The sequence below is a fragment of the Magallana gigas genome, chromosome 3 (genome assembly GCF_963853765.1).
Source record: "Magallana gigas chromosome 3, xbMagGiga1.1, whole genome shotgun sequence".
Classification (NCBI taxonomy): domain Eukaryota; kingdom Metazoa; phylum Mollusca; class Bivalvia; order Ostreida; family Ostreidae; genus Magallana; species Magallana gigas.
Genome location: NC_088855.1, coordinates 33594716 through 33613180, shown reverse-complemented (window position 1 = coordinate 33613180; position 18465 = coordinate 33594716). Strand labels below are relative to the sequence as shown.

The 18465-nt window shown below is 32.3% G+C and overlaps 2 protein-coding genes across 8 annotated transcripts; one reads left to right on the top strand and one right to left on the bottom strand.

Annotated features, from left to right (window-relative positions):
• The first annotated feature begins 132 nt into the window (after window positions 1-132).
• On the top strand, window positions 133-5265 carry LOC105333962 (DNA-directed RNA polymerase I subunit RPA43). Its single transcript, XM_011437205.4, has 5 exons — window positions 133-366; window positions 1669-1779; window positions 2191-2397; window positions 3122-3350; window positions 3533-5265. The coding sequence occupies exons 1-5, from the start codon at window positions 188-190 to the stop codon at window positions 3578-3580; spliced, it is 774 nt and encodes a 257-aa protein (XP_011435507.3). The 5' UTR covers window positions 133-187; the 3' UTR covers window positions 3581-5265.
• LOC105333965 (leucine-rich repeat-containing protein 43) lies at window positions 4321-18407 on the bottom strand. Of its 7 annotated transcripts, none has more exons than XM_066079373.1 (18): window positions 18239-18407; window positions 17952-18030; window positions 17496-17689; window positions 17083-17193; window positions 16424-16554; window positions 15982-16102; window positions 13680-13797; window positions 13094-13170; window positions 12477-12647; window positions 12184-12204; window positions 11451-11574; window positions 10503-10747; window positions 9986-10057; window positions 8291-8506; window positions 7911-7974; window positions 5937-5990; window positions 4781-5022; window positions 4321-4628 (listed from the first exon to the last, which is right to left on the bottom strand). In XM_066079373.1, the coding sequence occupies exons 1-17, from the start codon at window positions 18332-18334 to the stop codon at window positions 4787-4789; spliced, it is 2130 nt and encodes a 709-aa protein (XP_065935445.1). In that variant the 5' UTR covers window positions 18335-18407; the 3' UTR covers window positions 4321-4628; window positions 4781-4786. The 7 variants fall into 7 exon arrangements, with proteins under 7 accessions (XP_065935445.1, XP_019925187.3, XP_034337502.2 ...); XM_020069628.3 differs by lacking the exons at window positions 5937-5990; window positions 9986-10057 and adding exons at window positions 6521-6556; window positions 8877-8993 and having other exon boundaries at window positions 18239-18405; XM_034481611.2 differs by lacking the exon at window positions 9986-10057 and adding an exon at window positions 8877-8993 and having other exon boundaries at window positions 18239-18405.
• Between the last annotated feature and the right edge of the window lie 58 nt (window positions 18408-18465).

Below are 18465 nucleotides of genomic sequence, written 5' to 3'. Positions count from 1 at the left end.
TTCTAGGCCTTTATGTAAATTTGAGAACAGGGATTTGCTGCAAGAAAAATTTGGGGATGGGCTACCCCTACCGATACCATGTGCCGACATCAGATCTTGTATTCCGGAAATAGTCGAGTTGGCTTTTAAACTCTTCTTTTACAGAGCGAGTTGTACTTCCTACTAAATACCACATGTTGAAAAGAAAATGAACTACAATGTAATAAGTTTTAAAGAAGCTGAAGAAATAATGAAGTCTAAAGACCATTCACAATTTGAAAAGGTTAACAAATGCAAACGCGTAATATTTCATCCTCGATTTCTTGGAAACACAAGGAAGGGAATAGAAGAGGCTTTGAAATCGGAAAGAAATTTGGTGTCAGAAGAGTATGTTTCTATATTGTGTATTGAAGGAGAATAATGATGACATAAATCATTCAATAATAAATGATTTTGACAATCGATTTACAAAAGCTTAAACATGTTTTATTCTTTTCAAAATACAAAAAACATGTAATGTAGATGATATGTACAATCATTACGTATTATATCTGTGCATGTTTGTTATTGTATCAATCATGCTATTAAGCCTTGTTAAATATGTAATTTTTGATGCCCAAGGTGGTTCTAATTTGAAAAAAAAAATTAGATCTATCTATAGACTTATTTTAAGCCCATATTATTTTATTACTTATTTGGTTTGTTACTGACTACGGAAAGATATAAGGTTGATCAACCTCAAAGATGGCGAAACTGAGCTGTCTATGAGATTGCATGATTAACCTGATAATTTTCCATAATCAGTCAGTAACAAACCTAATCTAATAAGTGTTTTGTTTTCCCGGGGATCATCAAATAAGACTTGTTTCACAAGAAGCAATGATCTTAAAAAATCCATATAAAAGTGGCCTTACACCTTGTCCAATTTAACACAGTCAAACTCTTCATATTCTTATCCTCACCTTTCAAATAATCTTTAAAAATCTTTGCTACATTCTTGTTCACTTACAATGATTTATGGCTATTCAATTTTAAACATTTTCTCCCTTTCCTCCGCAGAGGTCTTGGCATATCTTGCCGCTGCCATTTTATTCTGCTCCAAACACAACAATGTGATATCAATTCAAGGGCAACTACTTTCATTAAAAAATTATTTTAAAATACAGCTACTCCAAATATTTTACAAACTTACAGAATGCAGATTTTGTATTCAATATTATGAAATGTCGATGTGGGTAGGTGAAGCGTCAGCCATAAATTCAAATATTAGTTCTCTCCAAATGGACACATAGGTATACCAGTATATCGGGCAGCCACACATCACATTTAAACCAATTAAAGTGTGACTTCAGTCTAAGGGAAAACAAAAACATGTGTCCTTTTGATTTGGTGACGGGTTTTTCATAACTTTAATATCGGTTTTTCTGTTGTTCTATACACGAAAAAAAAGCTGTGTATCTTGTTATTTAATGAGAGTTGTTTTGCTAACTTGCTAGCTACTCAGTCTGGGGTTAGATTTTTGAGGGTTTTTTTAAGGTTTTTGGGGGGATTTTAAATACTCTGGTAAATGTTTGTCTTATGATTTGTTTATTTGTATCCTGTTGTAATAATGTTAATTAAATATTAATGGTTGTTCATCTGATGTGAATTACAGCACAGATACCTGTAGTTTCTCCGTATTATTTTCAGATTTGGTGGTGCCTTAATTGCCTACAACAACATCAGAATTCAACAAGCCATGGGTCTTATTGTGGATCCCTATATCCATTTTGATATCGTGGCAGATTTTATTGTATTTAAGTAAGTGTTGTAAAAGGCATTTTTAATTTAAAAGTTGTATTTTTTCAATCAATAGTTTACTAGAGAATATAATCTGACATTCAGGTTATTAGGGTCTTGTTCTGATGGAGACCTTTAGTTATCAGTTTGTTCAGACAACAATATGCATCTTATATGACTTAATTTTAATATATGATACTTTCTCTCTCCTTGGCCCAGTCTTTTGTCCCATATAAGTGCATGCGGGCTAATGACATTCAGAAAACTTGTATTGATGGCCTATATTTAAGATCATTATTATAGATGTGTGTACATTCTTTGTGACTTACCGGTAATGAAAATGTGATAAGATACTGTTACTTTAATACCTGGCTACAGATTGGGACGGACTGCAATGGTTTAATATTAAAAAATTCGTCCTGATTCATATAGCCCTACTGTTGGTTCAACTCTCACCGGTGTTGTGCACAGAGTGTTCAAAAACCATGTCAGTTTGCTGGTGTATGGAATCTTCAATGTCTCAATAAGGAAGTCAGAGTTGAATGAAGATCAACTGATGGAGGGCAATGAAGTTGAATTTAAAGTGGAGAGGATTTATGTCAACAACAGAATATTGTCTATGCATGGATCTTTATGGAGGTAATTATAATATTGTATGCTCACAGTCAGATGCTGCTGATATTTTGCAGTTGAATTAGATGTAGCATGTTCTATAAAGGCTAGGTACATGTACATATAGAAAATGTAAGTGCAAATTGTTCAAATGTCAATCGAGAAAGTTTGCAACCAATTTTTCACAGTAATGCTGTGCAATTAAATTCTCTGATAACATTAAGAATTTACTGGCTCTCAAAATGAAAATGATTATCATTTTTCCTCGGAGACAGTCGAGTTAGTTTGAATATTCAAAATACATGTGCATTTTGATATTTGCAGTATGACCCTTTAATCTAAGTTAAACATGTAAGATGTATAAAAACATGAAGGCAAAATTCAAGATAAAAATTGTAATCGGTCAAAATACATTTTTTTAAAGGCTTGTTCAGATCTTCTGAAAGTTACTTTAATCATTACTTTTATTTACATGTATATCCTCAACATGATATGATATTTTCAGAACCATGCACTCCACAACTTTTTAAAGAATTTACATAAAGGACTCGTAATAGTCACAAAGGTTGCTCATAGCTTAAGGTTGTGTCATGATACAGACCCAAGTTTAAGGTCCTATATCAACATGGCAATCTTATATTTCCATCATGTACCATAAAGTGATTATTTCTTCTTGTTCAGGTCTACTTGACCTCCATTTTCAAGTTCCATGCTGATTGTTTTCACAGCTTTTCTAAAATTTTCTTTCTAGTGAAGAGGGGTCTTGGGAAAAGAAGAAAACAAAGAGGAAATCTCACATCAAGTTCACTGATGAACCAACAGCAGAAGAGGATTCAAATCTGGCAGTAGAGGGCATGGAGGTGGATGCAGATATACAGAGAGAAAATGGCGTAACAGAGAATGCTTCATTCAATGGGTTAGATGAAACAAGTGAGGATGTAAAAATGACTGCAGATGAAACGTTGCCTAGAAAAAGAAAGGTTTGTACATGCATATATATTTATGGCTCTGCATGCAGAAGAATTTTTTCTTACATAGAATTTTTTGGAAGTGATTTATTAACCACCATATTGGGAAAATTAAATGGTTTAAATACCCCAGATATTCCTTTTAATAATATTACTACATGTATTGATATCTTTTTGCATGTTTTATATTGTAGAAATCTGAAAAAAAGAAGAAGAAGAAATCAAAGAAGGAAAACATATGACATTTTCATTTTATTATTGATGAATGACCTGTGATAAATTCCCAAATCAGGCTTGCACTGTGTGCCTGTGTGGAGGACAGTGATGCAAGCAGTGCTCACAATAAGGTGCGGGCCTCAGTCAACCATGTTTGATGATTGAGGATGTCTGTAATTCATGTATAACTTTGAGTTTAAGTGTCCAAGAACTCACATTTATGCTGTAATCTTTTTAACACTACTGGGTTTTTTCTTGTTTGAACATTTTAAACTGGGATGATTTTTCAATAGTATCAGCTTTTTGTTCAAGATTTGTTATTGATATAACCTCTGTCATCTATTTACATTGTGTGTTATGGTATAATTTCAAATTACTTGGGATCTATGACTTACAGTCTCTTTTAAATTGTACATGATAAGCATGTATATGAATGTATGGCATACAACTGTTAAGTTTTATTACACATTATCAATGAAGATTAACATTCTGGAATTTAGTGTCATTATTTTTGCAGTGGGTTGGGATTGTTTATTCATTATTGGCTCTATGTTTGCACAATACAGTGTAGAACTGCCATGACAATATTGATCTCTAATGAGAATAAATGTATAGTGGTATCTTTACCTATCCCATGTCTTAATTATGCATGCCCATCTGAATATAAATGCACACATCATGAATTTTCCATCAGGAGAATGGCTGTGTTGCAGTATTTACCAACCTCATGATAATGTTCACTTTTCGAGAATAAATAAACAAAAAATTAAAAATAACAATCATTTTAATATCACAGAATAGATTACAACATCTGCACAGAATTATCACAGATTAAAGACAAAAATCTTCAAGATAAACGTGCACTCTTCAGGATGTTCACATTATTATGCACTTGAAACTGAGTGATCATACATGTATAAAAATAGAAAGTCAAGATTTCTTTATATAGCACATTTGGTTTCTGTTTGATAAGAGGTTTTTACTCTTGACGTTCAATAAGAATTTTTTCTTCACTAGATTGTCTTTCCAAATCAATTGCATGATTCCTTAAAATCTTCTTAATCTTCAGGCAATCTGCAAAATACCAGGATATAAGTCTCAAATGGCAATTTTAATCTTTCTGTGTGTTTTAATCTTTTCTTTTAAATTTAGTGTTCAACATCTCTTTACAGTTTAACATCATTTATTTGATAAAAAATTTAGAGCAATTCAAAAACTTAACATACAAGTTATCACCCCTGTTGCTGCTCCTCAGCCATTGCCTTGTTCTTTTCTTCCTCCTCTTTTAGAGAGTCCATGGCTGTTTTCCAGTGATGAAGCCTGACTGCTACCTGAACCTCCAGTGGAGGGGGTGGACCCTGGTCCTCCTCTTCCTCAGGGGCGGGAGCAGCGGCCTTACCACCCTTCCCTTTGTCTCCTTTCTTATCATCCTTTTTCTGACCAGCTGCACTCATTTTCCTTCCCCCATCTTTAAAAAGAACATAACAAAAGTATATATTAGTACTAGAATATGAATACTGTTATTTTGCATCACAAATAAGAAAATGGTTAAAAATCTATTTATGATTTTATAACTTCAAATTTTAAGTGGTAATCTACAAAGAACAAGTGCTTTGTAAATCTGAAAATACAAAAATCGCATTAATGAAACAGCTTACCCCTGGTTGAATGAGCTGAAAATTATGCCTATGATGATGTATGAATGAACGCATTTAAAAATGTATCTTTATTGAAAAACAGTATATACCTTGGGACAAGAAAAGATAAATGAATCTTGTTGTCATGTTTAACTACAAACATTTAATTTATATGAATTGTTCTCTGAATAAAGTCTATTGACAAGGTAGTCATCCATCTTTATTACTGATAAAATATAGAAGTACGCTACATAGTTTATTGATAATACTACTCTGATGTTTTTGAAAATGTGAAATTTTATAGATGATAATAACTTTTCGGTAAACTTTTTAAATAATAATGTGCATTTTGTTACAAAATAATTTAACCATTACAGAGGTGGTTATGAAGTTAAATATGAATTGAACTATCCGTAAAATTTAATTTCTCTCGGTACTATTTTACTTATGATTTGATTTACTTTAAAAATTTAAAATTGCCACCATGCACCTTTAAAACAGATTACGGATCAAAATTGTATGTTTCACTGTGCTTGTTGATTAAGTTTTACACATCATGACGGGAAAAAAAAGTGCAACAGATTCCTATAATGCACATCTGAAAAAACCACCAATTATGAAAATAAAAACTACACAGTCAATAAATAGTTCTGTGGAGCCTAAACACCAAATCTACATGTAACAGCAGCCTAATCCTAATGTCCTCTAATTTCTAAAGTTCGACTAAATATCAATTAAATCATACGTGAGCTGACGGAACTAGGAGTTTTTCCACCTGATCGAGACCTCGCACTGCCTGCTGGGAAAAGAGACAATATCTATACTTTGTAATCTTGCTATCTTACTTAAACGTTGTGTAATGAGTTATGTGATGGGAAGTTAGAACTGTACGAATAAATAACCATGTTCATTGGCATCTACTATGAAATATATGTATTATATGGTAGTTATGTACCAGTATAATGTGTTTATAGTACAAAATTTGAAGAGAGATTCATTGTTTCAAATTTTTTGCATCACTTTCTTTTGAAGGAAAATAAAATTAACAAACTCTGTTGATTCTGTCATAGCCAAAAAGAGAAAACAAATCACACTAAAGGAAAAAAGTTAGAAATCTGTGGAAATCAAATTTGAAGATCAAGTGAAGTTATAATATCAAAAGAAAACTTTTCAACAAAAAGAGATATTTATGAATAACTTTACATGAAAACAAATGAAAAGGGGGTGAATTCTTAGAGCAATTGAAATAAAAATCACATCACACACAGTGAAATTATAAACAGGGGAGAGAGAGTTTGAAATTCAAGCAAAAAACCAAAAGTTTTATGCCTTTCATCTTTCCAATAACACTGGAACGTCTAGAATCTGCAATAAAAGACAAGTTTTACTTAGAATGAAACTTTACACACAATTTAATACTAATTTATTCAAAGCAGTGTCCCCTTGTAGAATCTAATTGGATTTTGCTCAATGTTCCAAATGTATTTGGACTATTAAGCAATGAATGGAATAGAAAATTGATCAAGCTGCTAAATTCCATTTTCATTATTCATTTCAATGTATGCAAACTATTTCATGTATCAGGTACAGCTCCTTAAGGCAAAGAGAATCCATTTAATGCAATTTTAAGTACTGGCAAGTATAATTACAAATACATATATCCTCTCAGGCTAGTACATGTACATTGCTTTAATATATATTGTAATTAAGATATGCTCATTTAAAAAATATAGATGATCGTCAATATGACACTGACCTTTGTTTAAAACATAGGGTCAAGGTCATGACAAATCCAATGAGATAAAAGTAAAGTTAACTTAAAGGTAGAGAATTGTTATGCAAAATACAGAAAAAATTATCTGTGTGACATATTTGTAATGTGATATAAATTACCGATAATTAATTTTACAACAACGACTAGCCCTACTTAACATTACACAAATCTTAAATGTAGTGCAACATATGGATAATACATGGACGCTGAGTGGTTATTAATTACAGTGATTAAAAAGGACAAAATGAGGTACAGGTATTATGTTTGTATTATAATTTAGACAGTTAGATTAAAGTTGTGGTAACCATTCCCCAACTGAATATACTGTTGGTAGTATCTGGGGAGGATGGAGCTTATAAGAGACTCATAGCCATGCAGCCTGCAAATTCTTTAAGTGAATCAGTGTATATGCAACAGACTGCTCCAGGAGTTTCAATACTCAATAATCAAGCCATACTTTAGGCCCCGTGTGAAACTTAGTGGAATTACAAGCCAAATATGCACAACCAAGTATAGGCATGATTTATTCTTACTTCAGAGATGCCCTGTGTCATACAGGGTTGCAATATGTTATTAAATATTATATCAAATGTTTGGTTGTACCTATTATCTGTGTTATATAATTCAGGGGATGTTACTCGAAGTACTATATTATATGAATGCATTATATTAGAATGTACTGGGAAGAACTATTATAAGTATATATATGTTACGATACATTATATGGCAACATAGTACATGTACTACAGAACATAGATCTTTGGAAAACAAAAATTAGAAATTACCTGGGGTGCCTGGAATTTGAAATGACATCGTCAGTAAATTGGGTAAAGAACAATTATAACTTTTAAAAAATTGGAACCAAGAAAAAATCAAATAAAAAGGTAAATGATGAAGGAACATGCCATGAATTTAGTGCATGCAGTTTTCCTGTGTGATACTGACCTTTTCCTCCTTTTTCATCTTTCTTTGGTTTTGAGGAGCCAGGTTTTTTCTTATCTTTGTCTTTCTACAAATAATTTGGAATATTCCAATTCTTACCACCCTATGTATTGTATAGGCATGTATTTGTGAGGAATTAAATACTGTATATCCGGTAGTTTATGCGATGATCTAGTTTTCGCGATCTCTTTTAAATCGCAAATTATTGAATATGCAGAAATTATATTCTGTATCATTTTCTATAAGAAACTTTTTAAATCGCAACAAATGACTGATGCAAATTAAAAATGATACACATTTTTCCCCTTCTCGCAAATTTTGTGAAACGGGAAAAAAACCCTGGATATATGGTACCAGTTGGAGATCAATATGGAGTCCTTTACCTTTCCAATGTCCAGACTTTTGATAGTTGATGCCACTTCCACTCCTCCCTGTGTGAACACGGAGCGGAACTCATACTCCCCTTCCAAGAAATCCACCAGTGGAATGTGCCACGTGGCTAGTGTGGTGTATGTGGGGGGCATCCGCTTTAGTTCCACCTCTGGCTCTTTCTTTTTCTTCCCTCCTTTCTTGTCATCTTTTTTATCATCTTTTCCTCCCTATGTAATCATAGAGAAAATTCAATTATTTGATGTACCGGTATATTTGTGAAATTTTATCTAATAGCTTGAAATTATTATCTATAAAAAAGTGACTGATTTCAACAGTATAGAAAATTCTAAATTCTGCAACACTGGTATATTAAATTAGTTTAACTTTAAGTTTTTACTCATTTCCTTGTATTTATCATTTAGATATTTCAAACATCAAAAAATTAATATAATAGTTTTCATGTAAGTTAAATCAATGGTCATGTTTACAAAAATAATTACCATTAAACTGTTGTCAAAATTCACACAGGGTAAACAGTTATACAAAAACTCAAATACAAAAGCAACAAAATGTTACTAAGTAGCCGATGCAGCTTACTTTTCCTTTCTCATCTTTCTTATCTGATTTCTTGGCATCTTTCTTATCTTTGCCCTCTTTGCCCTTGCCTGTGGGTGAACTGGGGTTTGAGGGGTCATCATTTTGATAGCAAAGGACCTGTAACACACACTCTTATATAACACAGCACAAACACAGCAAAGCACAGAGAGAAGCGAGCACAGAAAATAAAAAGCGCAAATCAAGCAGCAGTTTAAAGCACCAGAAGCAAAAAGACAAAAATCATAGCACAATTCTGAAAGCAGCGTTCTATTTGTATCCTTAATGCTTTTTATGACTACTTAGCAATGTGATATATGAATGTTGTGACTCCATGCAGACCAAATATCTTATACAAGAAGAGTTATCCCCCTTTGAAACACAATTTCAAATGTAGTTGAGCAATCTATTTTCTTTAGTAATTAAGTTATTAGTCCTCTACCGGTTTTCACCGGAGGGGACTATAGCTTTCCTCTGCGTCCGTCAGTCTGTCTGTCCCACTTCAGTTTTCCACACTTTTTTCTTTATGCGTTTGAGGAATAATATGAAATTTGCTGAACAGCTTCAAAATGTTAAACTACAGATTAAGTTTACACTTTTGTAGTGTCTGGTTGACATATTTTCGAGAAAATTAATTTTTTATATTCCAATTTTTTAATGTTCGGGTTCGATATTCTGCATAACAGTGCATTGTTTTCACAATTTCCACAAACCGGTAGGGGACGTGTATTGCTTATGCAATACTCTCAGAATGCTTGTTGATTATAATAATTGCTAGTGCAACTCTCATTAAAGTATATTTTTTAAGCACCTGGATCCTCAAATAAGTAGAAATAAAAAACTTACAAGTAATATTCAGCATGGTTAAAAATTTCAGATGGACAGAAAAGAATGCAAAGAATTATGTAACTTTCCTCCACCAAAAAGACAACTCTCTGGATTAAAACAAAAACAAAACAAAATGTCTGTGTCCATCTGATTATTTTGCAAGCATATATAAATGTGTTATAATCATGCTTGTAGCGTGTAGCTATATGTATTCCACTAGAATGGTTTCTAGAGAGACACATCACTCAATCCAAACCAATGATCTGGTTTCACAAACGAACAACCTTTTTGTCAACGGGAGAGTGTTGCCGAGACCCAACTTCCGAATTCTCAGGAGACAGGGGCATCAGATTGGTCTAAAATTAGCCAGTCTTCTATCAGAAATCATTTTACAGCTTTAGATATTTAGGGCCTAACATAAATGATAGTTTTCTTGCAGCCAAAAATAAATCCCATTTACATTATCACTGGTAGCATAAATAGAAGCTGCCAAATGGAAAAATTAAGTAAAATTACAAAAAATAGAAACTACAATAACTTTAGGCACTAACTAAGAGAAAATGAAGCAATAAAATATAATTCATAATATACATGTATTAAATGATATGAAAAAGCAAGGAAAGATGGAAAAAGTACATAATGCATCACTAATTAATCAACAAATAACTTTCTTTAAAATTATACATAAACTTCTATCAATCATTGCTCTTGATTATTTTACAACAATGGTATTCAAATGAATTAAATCAAAGATATTTTGGAATGTTTAAAACTCCAAATAATAAGTCAAATACAATTTACCATTTCCTCTACAACAGAAAAATCCATTCCTTGCTTCAAGAAGTTTCGCAGGGTCAAGAGTTCATCTCGCACTGCTACTTGAGACCAGTTTAACTCAATCTCCTCAGCCCATATTCCGCCTTCTGACTTTATGGCTTCTAGCTGAATTTCTGTTTTAGCTTCCATCGTTTCATCCTGTTCTGCTTCTTCGCTTTGCTTGGGAGTCACAGAAAGAGGAATTTCATCCGGAGGACGTTCATATTCAGCTATATAAAGAGAAAATTTGAATCCCTAACATCATTGAGGAACAAAATTGAACAATTTGTACACTTTGATTTCATCATTATACCTCATGTATCATAGATATTATTCCACAAAATTCTTCACAGATTTACACATCCTTAAAGTTTTTAAATTTTCAAAATCCATAAATATCTATCCCTTTAGATATTTATGAAACATGGAATGAAATTAAAAATGTGCGACGAGTGTGTTACTATATATCTCAGTGATTATTGGAATTCATGTTTTGACAGAACACACCTGGTGTACCTGCATATCACATTACATGTCCAATAGTAGGAAATGATATAAAATCGGTATATAAAACACATTACTATTTGACTGCCCATACATGGACACATGTCAAATTACTGTGGAATCATTATTTGTGGGGGGGTCAATGTTCATGGGTAGTCAAAATTTTCCTGTTTCGTGGGGACGTCATTTTGTTGGTAGTGTAATCAGGATAATCTTTATAAATATTAAACAAATGATTTATTTACATTCGTGAGGATATAAATCCGTGGGCAAGGGTTACCCACAAAAGCCACAGACATTGGTCCCCCATTAACAATGATGATTCCACAGTATTTGTTGTTCACATTGTTTGTAAAATGGCAACTTCAAGGTGTTTTTAATACTACTGTAACAGGTATAACCATGTGACTTGACAACATCCTGCTTTACCTGTTGGTTCTCTGGCAGACACCACCTCTGGCTGAGCGGTGAAGTTGACATTTTTAACCGTCTCCGTGTTTTGACTCTGCTGTGAGTAGACTCGTAATTCTCCTTCCTCCAGTATTGGACTCGTCTACAGATACGAGAGGATGATTTGGTGTGAAATGGAGAAAAAATAGCAGTAGGACAGAATTTGTAGAATGCAAAAAAGTTATTGCTTGTACAAAACTATTAGAAATTTTTAAAAGGTCAAACAATATAAGTTGATAAGGATTTTAATAAAAATCCATAATTCTCCTGGAATAAAAAGATACCTTTTTAGTTAAAAGAGAAGAGAGTTATAGCATAGCAAAACAATTACCAGTAGGTCCCTTCATCATAAAATTCCCAATATAAACCCACTACATGTGTACTTGTGATTAGATATCTTTGATAACAAACAACATTTTATGACTAGGTCAAGAAAAATTGTTTAGATAATGTTGTCATCAATGCATGTACTAGCCATGTCTAAGAAATACAAACAAATTGCTTTCTGCAAAAGAAAAAAAATGATATTCCAAGCTGAGAGAAAATGAATGAAAAATTGAAAAGCATATGAAAAGTTATAAAACCTTAACCTTCAAATAATGTTTTTACACACTTCAACTTTTTAAAAGCCATGCACTGAAACTAAATAATTTAAAACACAAATAATTGCTGAATGGATGGCATAAAAAGCCTCTCCATTGTGTTGACATACCTTAAATAGGACTTTCCTTAACTATGTAACATTATGATAAATACATATAATAATATATGATACTTTGAAGAATAAAAATTCAAAAAGCACTCAATTTTTATAATATGTAAATGAAGAAAAACTTAATTTACTATGTGTATATACATAACATACCGGTATTTTGGCAGTCTTGTCATTCTTGCATAAAAATCAGACATGTACCAGTAATAACAAATTGTTGTGGTTTTTTATGATTTTGTTATTTTTCAATTAATGCAAAAAATATACATATACATATATAGACTTGAACTTACAGGCTGTGGTGTAAACTGTGACCCCTCGGAGACTGGAAGAGGTGAAAGGCCATTAAAGTCGTCATCACAGATTTGGAAGATCTCTGCTTTTTGAGACACATCTTGTGGAAACATAAACTGTACGAAATACTTTCTTTCAATCTTGGGGAACTCTGGTTGTTCCTCTGGATTCTAGAGAAATAGAATAAGTTAGAGTTATCAGTAGTAACACTTGTTTTAAAAATAAATACATATGAAGTCAAATGAAAATTTTTTTCATTATTTACAAATGAGCTTCCTTAATTATCTTGGATTGGTTAATTAGAATTGTCCTCTTTTCAAGACTCTTTTTCTCTTAGTTCATGCAATTTTTGCCATCCTCTCAAGCCATGAACATGTACTAGGATGAGTATGTGTATGTATATCAAATATTTAAGCTAATGTAAAGAAGCCTCTGACCAAAACCGATTATCCATTTTTTTATAAGGAAAATATAATATACATTCTACTTGGTACATTAAATAAGTTACCATTAACAATTCATATTTTTCTTTGAATGAGTGATATAATTCAATGAGATATAATATTGAGATGCATCAATCCATAGTTTGATTGATATTATATACTGTACTACAAACCTTCAGTTCATCTGGCATGGGGACACCTTTGATATAAGTAACTTCTAAGGACACTTTAGCTTCATCCAAAATGTACTCTGTGAATTTCAACAACAAATAGAATTAGCTCATCTTGATATCTTTCACATTAATATTTGCAAAACTCTAACTACTGTGGAATCATTAAATTCCGTGGGGGCCAATTTTCGTGCAATGCCTTAAATTTTACAGGTTCGTGGGGACGTAATTTCGTGTATTAATTCTTATATATCTACAAAAGGAAATATGACTTTATTACTTATTAATTAATTTATTAATAATTATTAATTTATCAATTCGTGGAGGATGTTATTTCGTGGATGAGAGGTACCAACGAATTCCCCAAAAATTTTAACCACCACAAAATCTAATAATTCCACAGTACATGATTAACAGTGTATGCAAAATGCAAGTAAGAATTACATGCTAAATCTGGGTAAGCAATCTGCACATCTAATAAGAATGTGTAATCTACATATCATTGAGGTAAATAAACAAAAAACACCAAAATATTTTTGTTTTAAGATAAAGTCAAAGTTTAAATCAGGTGAAAATATATATGTCATACCTCGCCTTCTTGCCAAGCCTTTGTAGTGATGTTTTTCATCAGCTGATATCATGATGTCATCAAGAATGCTCAGCTTCCGTAAACTGTCTATGGTGTAACCACGGTAACCTGGAATGAGCTGAAACAGAGAAGCAAGACTCAAAAGGGTCAGCATCAATCAATCTGTTCGTCAACTTGAATACATGAGTGAAGTTCATTTCAATCTAACAATAAGAGATAAGATCAATGTATATGTATTCAAGGCAAAGGTACTGAAAAGTATCGTGGAATCATTAAAATTTGTGGGGGCCAATTTTATGGATTGCTTAAAGTTTACAGGTTTGTGGGGACGTAATTTTGTGTTTTATCTTATACCTAAAAAGGAAATATGACTTTGTAACCCACGAAAATTGAGCCACAGAGAAATCTAATGATTCCACAGTTTATCTTATACAGTTGTTGAATTGTTAGTGTGGTACTTATACCAGATCAGCTACACTTATATATATTTTAATATTTGCATATCCATTGTTCTTTCCCTCTATAAGTCCATACGGAGGAACTGCAATTATATTTCTATAATCGCAATTGCTCTGTCTGTATACTATGACGTCATAAAGGTGTGACGTCATATACTTTTCCATGACGTTTAACGATATAATGATAGATTAAAACAACTATACGATACTTCATATGTTTTTCTCCAACTCCATAAAATTGATGTATTCAATATTAAAACATGTCTTATAATAACATTTTAAAAGAATTACTGTTATAACATATCATTGATTCTGTTAACAAATTTATGTGAATCAAAATGATACAAAACAGTCTGAATGTTTATTTTTGATGCAATAGCTAAATGTCAAGGTCTATGCTAATACAGGGTATTTGAGAGTGGTAAAATGCAAATATAAGTAATAAACAACGATTATTTAGTGAACATGGTGTTATGAATAGCAACTGCTATGCTGGCATATTTTCCATGATGCGCTAGCGCGCATCATGGAATATGCCAACAGAGCAATTGCTATTCATAACACCATGTTCACTAAATAACGTTGTTTATGTAGTAGTTACCCCATATAATATTGTTGGTTATGTGCAGATACCCGATGGGCGTGGTCATAATGACACGAGGGAGCGTATCTCCCGAGTGTTGTTATGACCACGCCCATCGGGTATCTGTACATAATCAACAATATTATATGGGGTAAGTTACTTGTACCATAGTTTACAATTATTCATTATATCTTATCATTATAGTTATATCGGGAGTGCACTTGCCTCTAAACAAAACGGTGCCAATGCACTGGTCTTTATATATGTACAATGTACTTCGTGAATTTCAAAAATGACTTTCTATCCCCAACAAAGATTAATTATTCTTCATTTAAAAAAAACAAATTCATAGTTTTAATGAATAGATCGACATTTCATTGTTATATTTTTATTTCATATTCATTCATTTTCCGACCTATAGTATTGATATTTGCTTCAAAGAATAAAATCTTTTAACACAATTTCATATGTACGAACCCTACATGCTTCTGTTTAAACAATTGAAATCAAATTTAAATTGATGAAGGTAATTAGTTTTTCAAATTCTTTTTTGATACTCTGTATCAATGTATGTTTTATAAAAGTGGCTGAAAAATCATGTACATATATATTTTGAACAAAATCAATCAATAAGCAAAAAAAAAATTATTTGAGAAATGTATGTTGCGAAACCGTGAGTGGTTAATGTCAAATTCGATTGGCTACCGCTATTCACTCTGTTCACAAAACAAGTTTTCTATGCAAACACTTTCCTTTCACGTGATTGACTTTCTATAAAACCTTTAAACAGGATACCTCTAGTTTATTTAACACGCGTTTCTCTACTTGTCCGCACACATGGAGAGGAATATTAAAATAGAGTCTTTCTGACAAAGCCATTGCCGATATTGTTTTGTCTCGAGCTAAAATTGAGATTTATTCGACGAACTAAGTTAGTCGAGTCATTTATCCGTGTTGAGTTTTTGGCAATTTGATCTGGAGGAACCTCTTACTGTGGAGTATTATGGATGCGCTAAAAACAACTTTGTTGATGTTGTTTTTACTCGAGATAGTGGGCGGAGCTAAAAAAAAGTGTGGGGTATGTACATATAACCCACACTTTTAACAATAGAAAACTCGCCAAGCTATGGTACAATTCTTAAATAGACCACAAAATCAAGACAGGTGATGACATAATTAAAGAAGTTACTACATGTATATACTACAGTCCCTGACCAATTCAAAGAGCTAAAACTAAAATCAGTACCCAAAACAGACATACCGAGAGAGGATTGCCTTGTAGAATAAGGTTCCGTAACTTTGGCAAGGATCCAAGTTTCCTAATAACATCTAGGAGGTCACTTAAATTATTATGGCTGAAATCTAAAGAAAGTAGATTTGGCCTAGAAAAAAAAAAGAAAACAGTTTATCAGTAAATGTAATTATATTAGTTTTCAACCCATTTTGCTGAACTATTATTGAAAAGCCATACATACATGTAACTCTCTAGAAATAGATTTTTCTTAATGCTATATATCAAATAATTAAGACATTAAAAATTTTTATTCAAAAATAGCTTTAAATATTTGTTATTCATTTCATATTATTGAAAACTGTACATTTTATAACGAATGGCGACACAGACAAGTAATTTTCTTGTCTTAAAAATTGATATTTAATAACAATTTCATTTCTGGTACATATTGTACATTGTATTTGCATACCAATAATCTCCAGTCAGGTAATCTCCAATAAAAGAGATTTTGTTGGAGCCTAGCCCTAGGTGGATCAATGGGGGTGGACGGACACATAATGCAGAGATATCACTGATCTGATTGGCACACAATTCCAAAACCTGTCAATTGAGAATCATATTTACATTAATAAGAAGAAATACATATTGATTTATATTATATATACATACCATAATGCATGCTGCCAAATATTTTACTTTCTAGTAATGGTAGGTACTACCGGTAGTATGTTAATGTTCCTTTGATCTAACTGTATTCATGTTATCAAATTCTGATAACATTCATTAAGAGCAAAAACTACCAGTGTCACCCCCTCCCCCACCACCACAAAAATGTGCATGATAATAAGCTATATGAACTTTCTGGAGTTTTGCAAATTTGATGCAAAATTCTCTCTCTCTCTCTCTCTCTCTCTCTCACAGACCCCCCCCCCCCCCCCCCCCCCCTTTATTTTGCCCCATTTGCCTCTATTGTCAGAGGGCTAGTTGAAATTTTGAAAGACATGTGATCCGCTCTTTAGAAAATTTGAATCTTACAAGGGAAGTATAATTTGGCCAAAAAAAAAATCAAAAACCAAATAAAAACATAACAATCCTTACAAATCCTATACACAATGTACTGAGACTTACCTTTAGAGATGTTGGTAAATTTTTAGAGTTGACTGTTATGATTCTGTTAGCACTTAGTGTTAACTCTTCAAGTGCCTTGAATTTCAGTAGGTTTTCATCAACTTCAGTTACCTTGATGTATAAATAAATCAAATCCATTCATTTCTCACAATGTTTTTACCCATTGACAAACTGAATTTCCAAATCCACACATATACATGTATACTGTAAAATTAATTTGCCTTAACTTGTTCACGGAATGTTTACATAGCATTTCATATTCAGTCTTAAAACTATTATAGAGAATTCCAAAATTAAAGTTATAGTAACAAAGTGATATAACATAGGGTTTAGTAATAATGTACCCTTCTCCCTTTTCAAAAAAAAAAAATCACAGAGGGCTACATTATTGCAGCTAGAAGGGTTTTACTCACATTTTTATCACAGATTCTAAGTGTTTTGAAAAAACTTAATATGAAGCTGTCATCTATGAGCCATGGGGATTTCACAGCCAGCTCTCTAAGTTTCTTCGCTTCTTTACTCCAGCTGTAATCCAAATGCCATGGGGAGTATTTGGAGGTAACATGTTCTTCTAAGTTTTCTGTCTTCTCATGATCAGCACCAAAATCTAGTTCAATATCATTTAAAATCAAGTTGATGCAAAGTTAAGAATAAGCAACCATTTTCTTTTTCTTTGATTCAAAAAGTATTTAACGCAAAATTGTAATGTATGCACTGCTAGAAGTAGGAAATAGCAGCATGGGAGTAGAGGGGGGTCGTGGCAATGGAACACACCTATCCTCGAGTTTAAATGTTAATTTAAGATATCTTTAATAATTTTCATGTTGCTGTGGAAGGGATAGTGAAAAATTCATTTTCATTTAAGTCACCTTTCAATGTTACGGAAAATCGGCTATCCACATTGTCTTTTGATTTAAGCAATTGGAGATTTTTGGTTTTTGTTTCTCTCTGGAACAAAAATTAACAATAAATACATTTTTAAACATACACAAACGTTGAATCATACATATTTGTAATTTTCCATTAATATACGATAAAATTGTGCAATTTAAAGCTTGCTTTGCTTTCCCTAAAACAATGTTAAAATTATAAACAGTGTTGAGTTATTGAAAATGCAATATTGTCAAAAAAAGAAAAAGGAGTTCTTTTAATGTACCCAAGAACCAGTTCCGCATGGAAATTCGCGTAAACATAAAGTTCTTAGTTGTTTTTCAAATGCAGAGTAAGCTCTTTCGGTGCTAACTGCTGTCATTTTCGCGGTAATTTTAATGTTTTGGTAACCTAGTCCTCCATTTTGACGCTTTTTATTTCACTTCCGCTGTCAGGGAAGGTTTCATAAAACGAACAAATGGGCTACTTCTTACTTTAAAAATAAAAAAATCT

Excerpts from the sequence above, each read along its gene's own strand:
- LOC105333962 (XM_011437205.4), top strand. The coding sequence starts at position 188 with ATGAACTACAATGTAATAAGTTTTAAAGAAGCTGAAGAAATAATGAAG. Across the intron at positions 367-1,668 it reads AGAAATTTGGTGTCAGAAGA|ATTTGGTGGTGCCTTAATTG; the intron begins GTATGTTTCTAT and ends TATTATTTTCAG. Across the intron at positions 3,351-3,532 it reads CGTTGCCTAGAAAAAGAAAG|AAATCTGAAAAAAAGAAGAA; the intron begins GTTTGTACATGC and ends TTTATATTGTAG.
- LOC105333965 (XM_034481611.2), bottom strand. The coding sequence starts at position 18,334 with ATGACAGCAGTTAGCACCGAAAGAGCTTACTCTGCATTTGAAAAACAA. Across the intron at positions 16,555-17,082 it reads ATTTACCAACATCTCTAAAG|GTTTTGGAATTGTGTGCCAA; the intron begins GTAAGTCTCAGT and ends CTCAATTGACAG. Across the intron at positions 13,798-15,981 it reads TACAAGGCAATCCTCTCTCG|CTCATTCCAGGTTACCGTGG; the intron begins GTATGTCTGTTT and ends TCTCTGTTTCAG.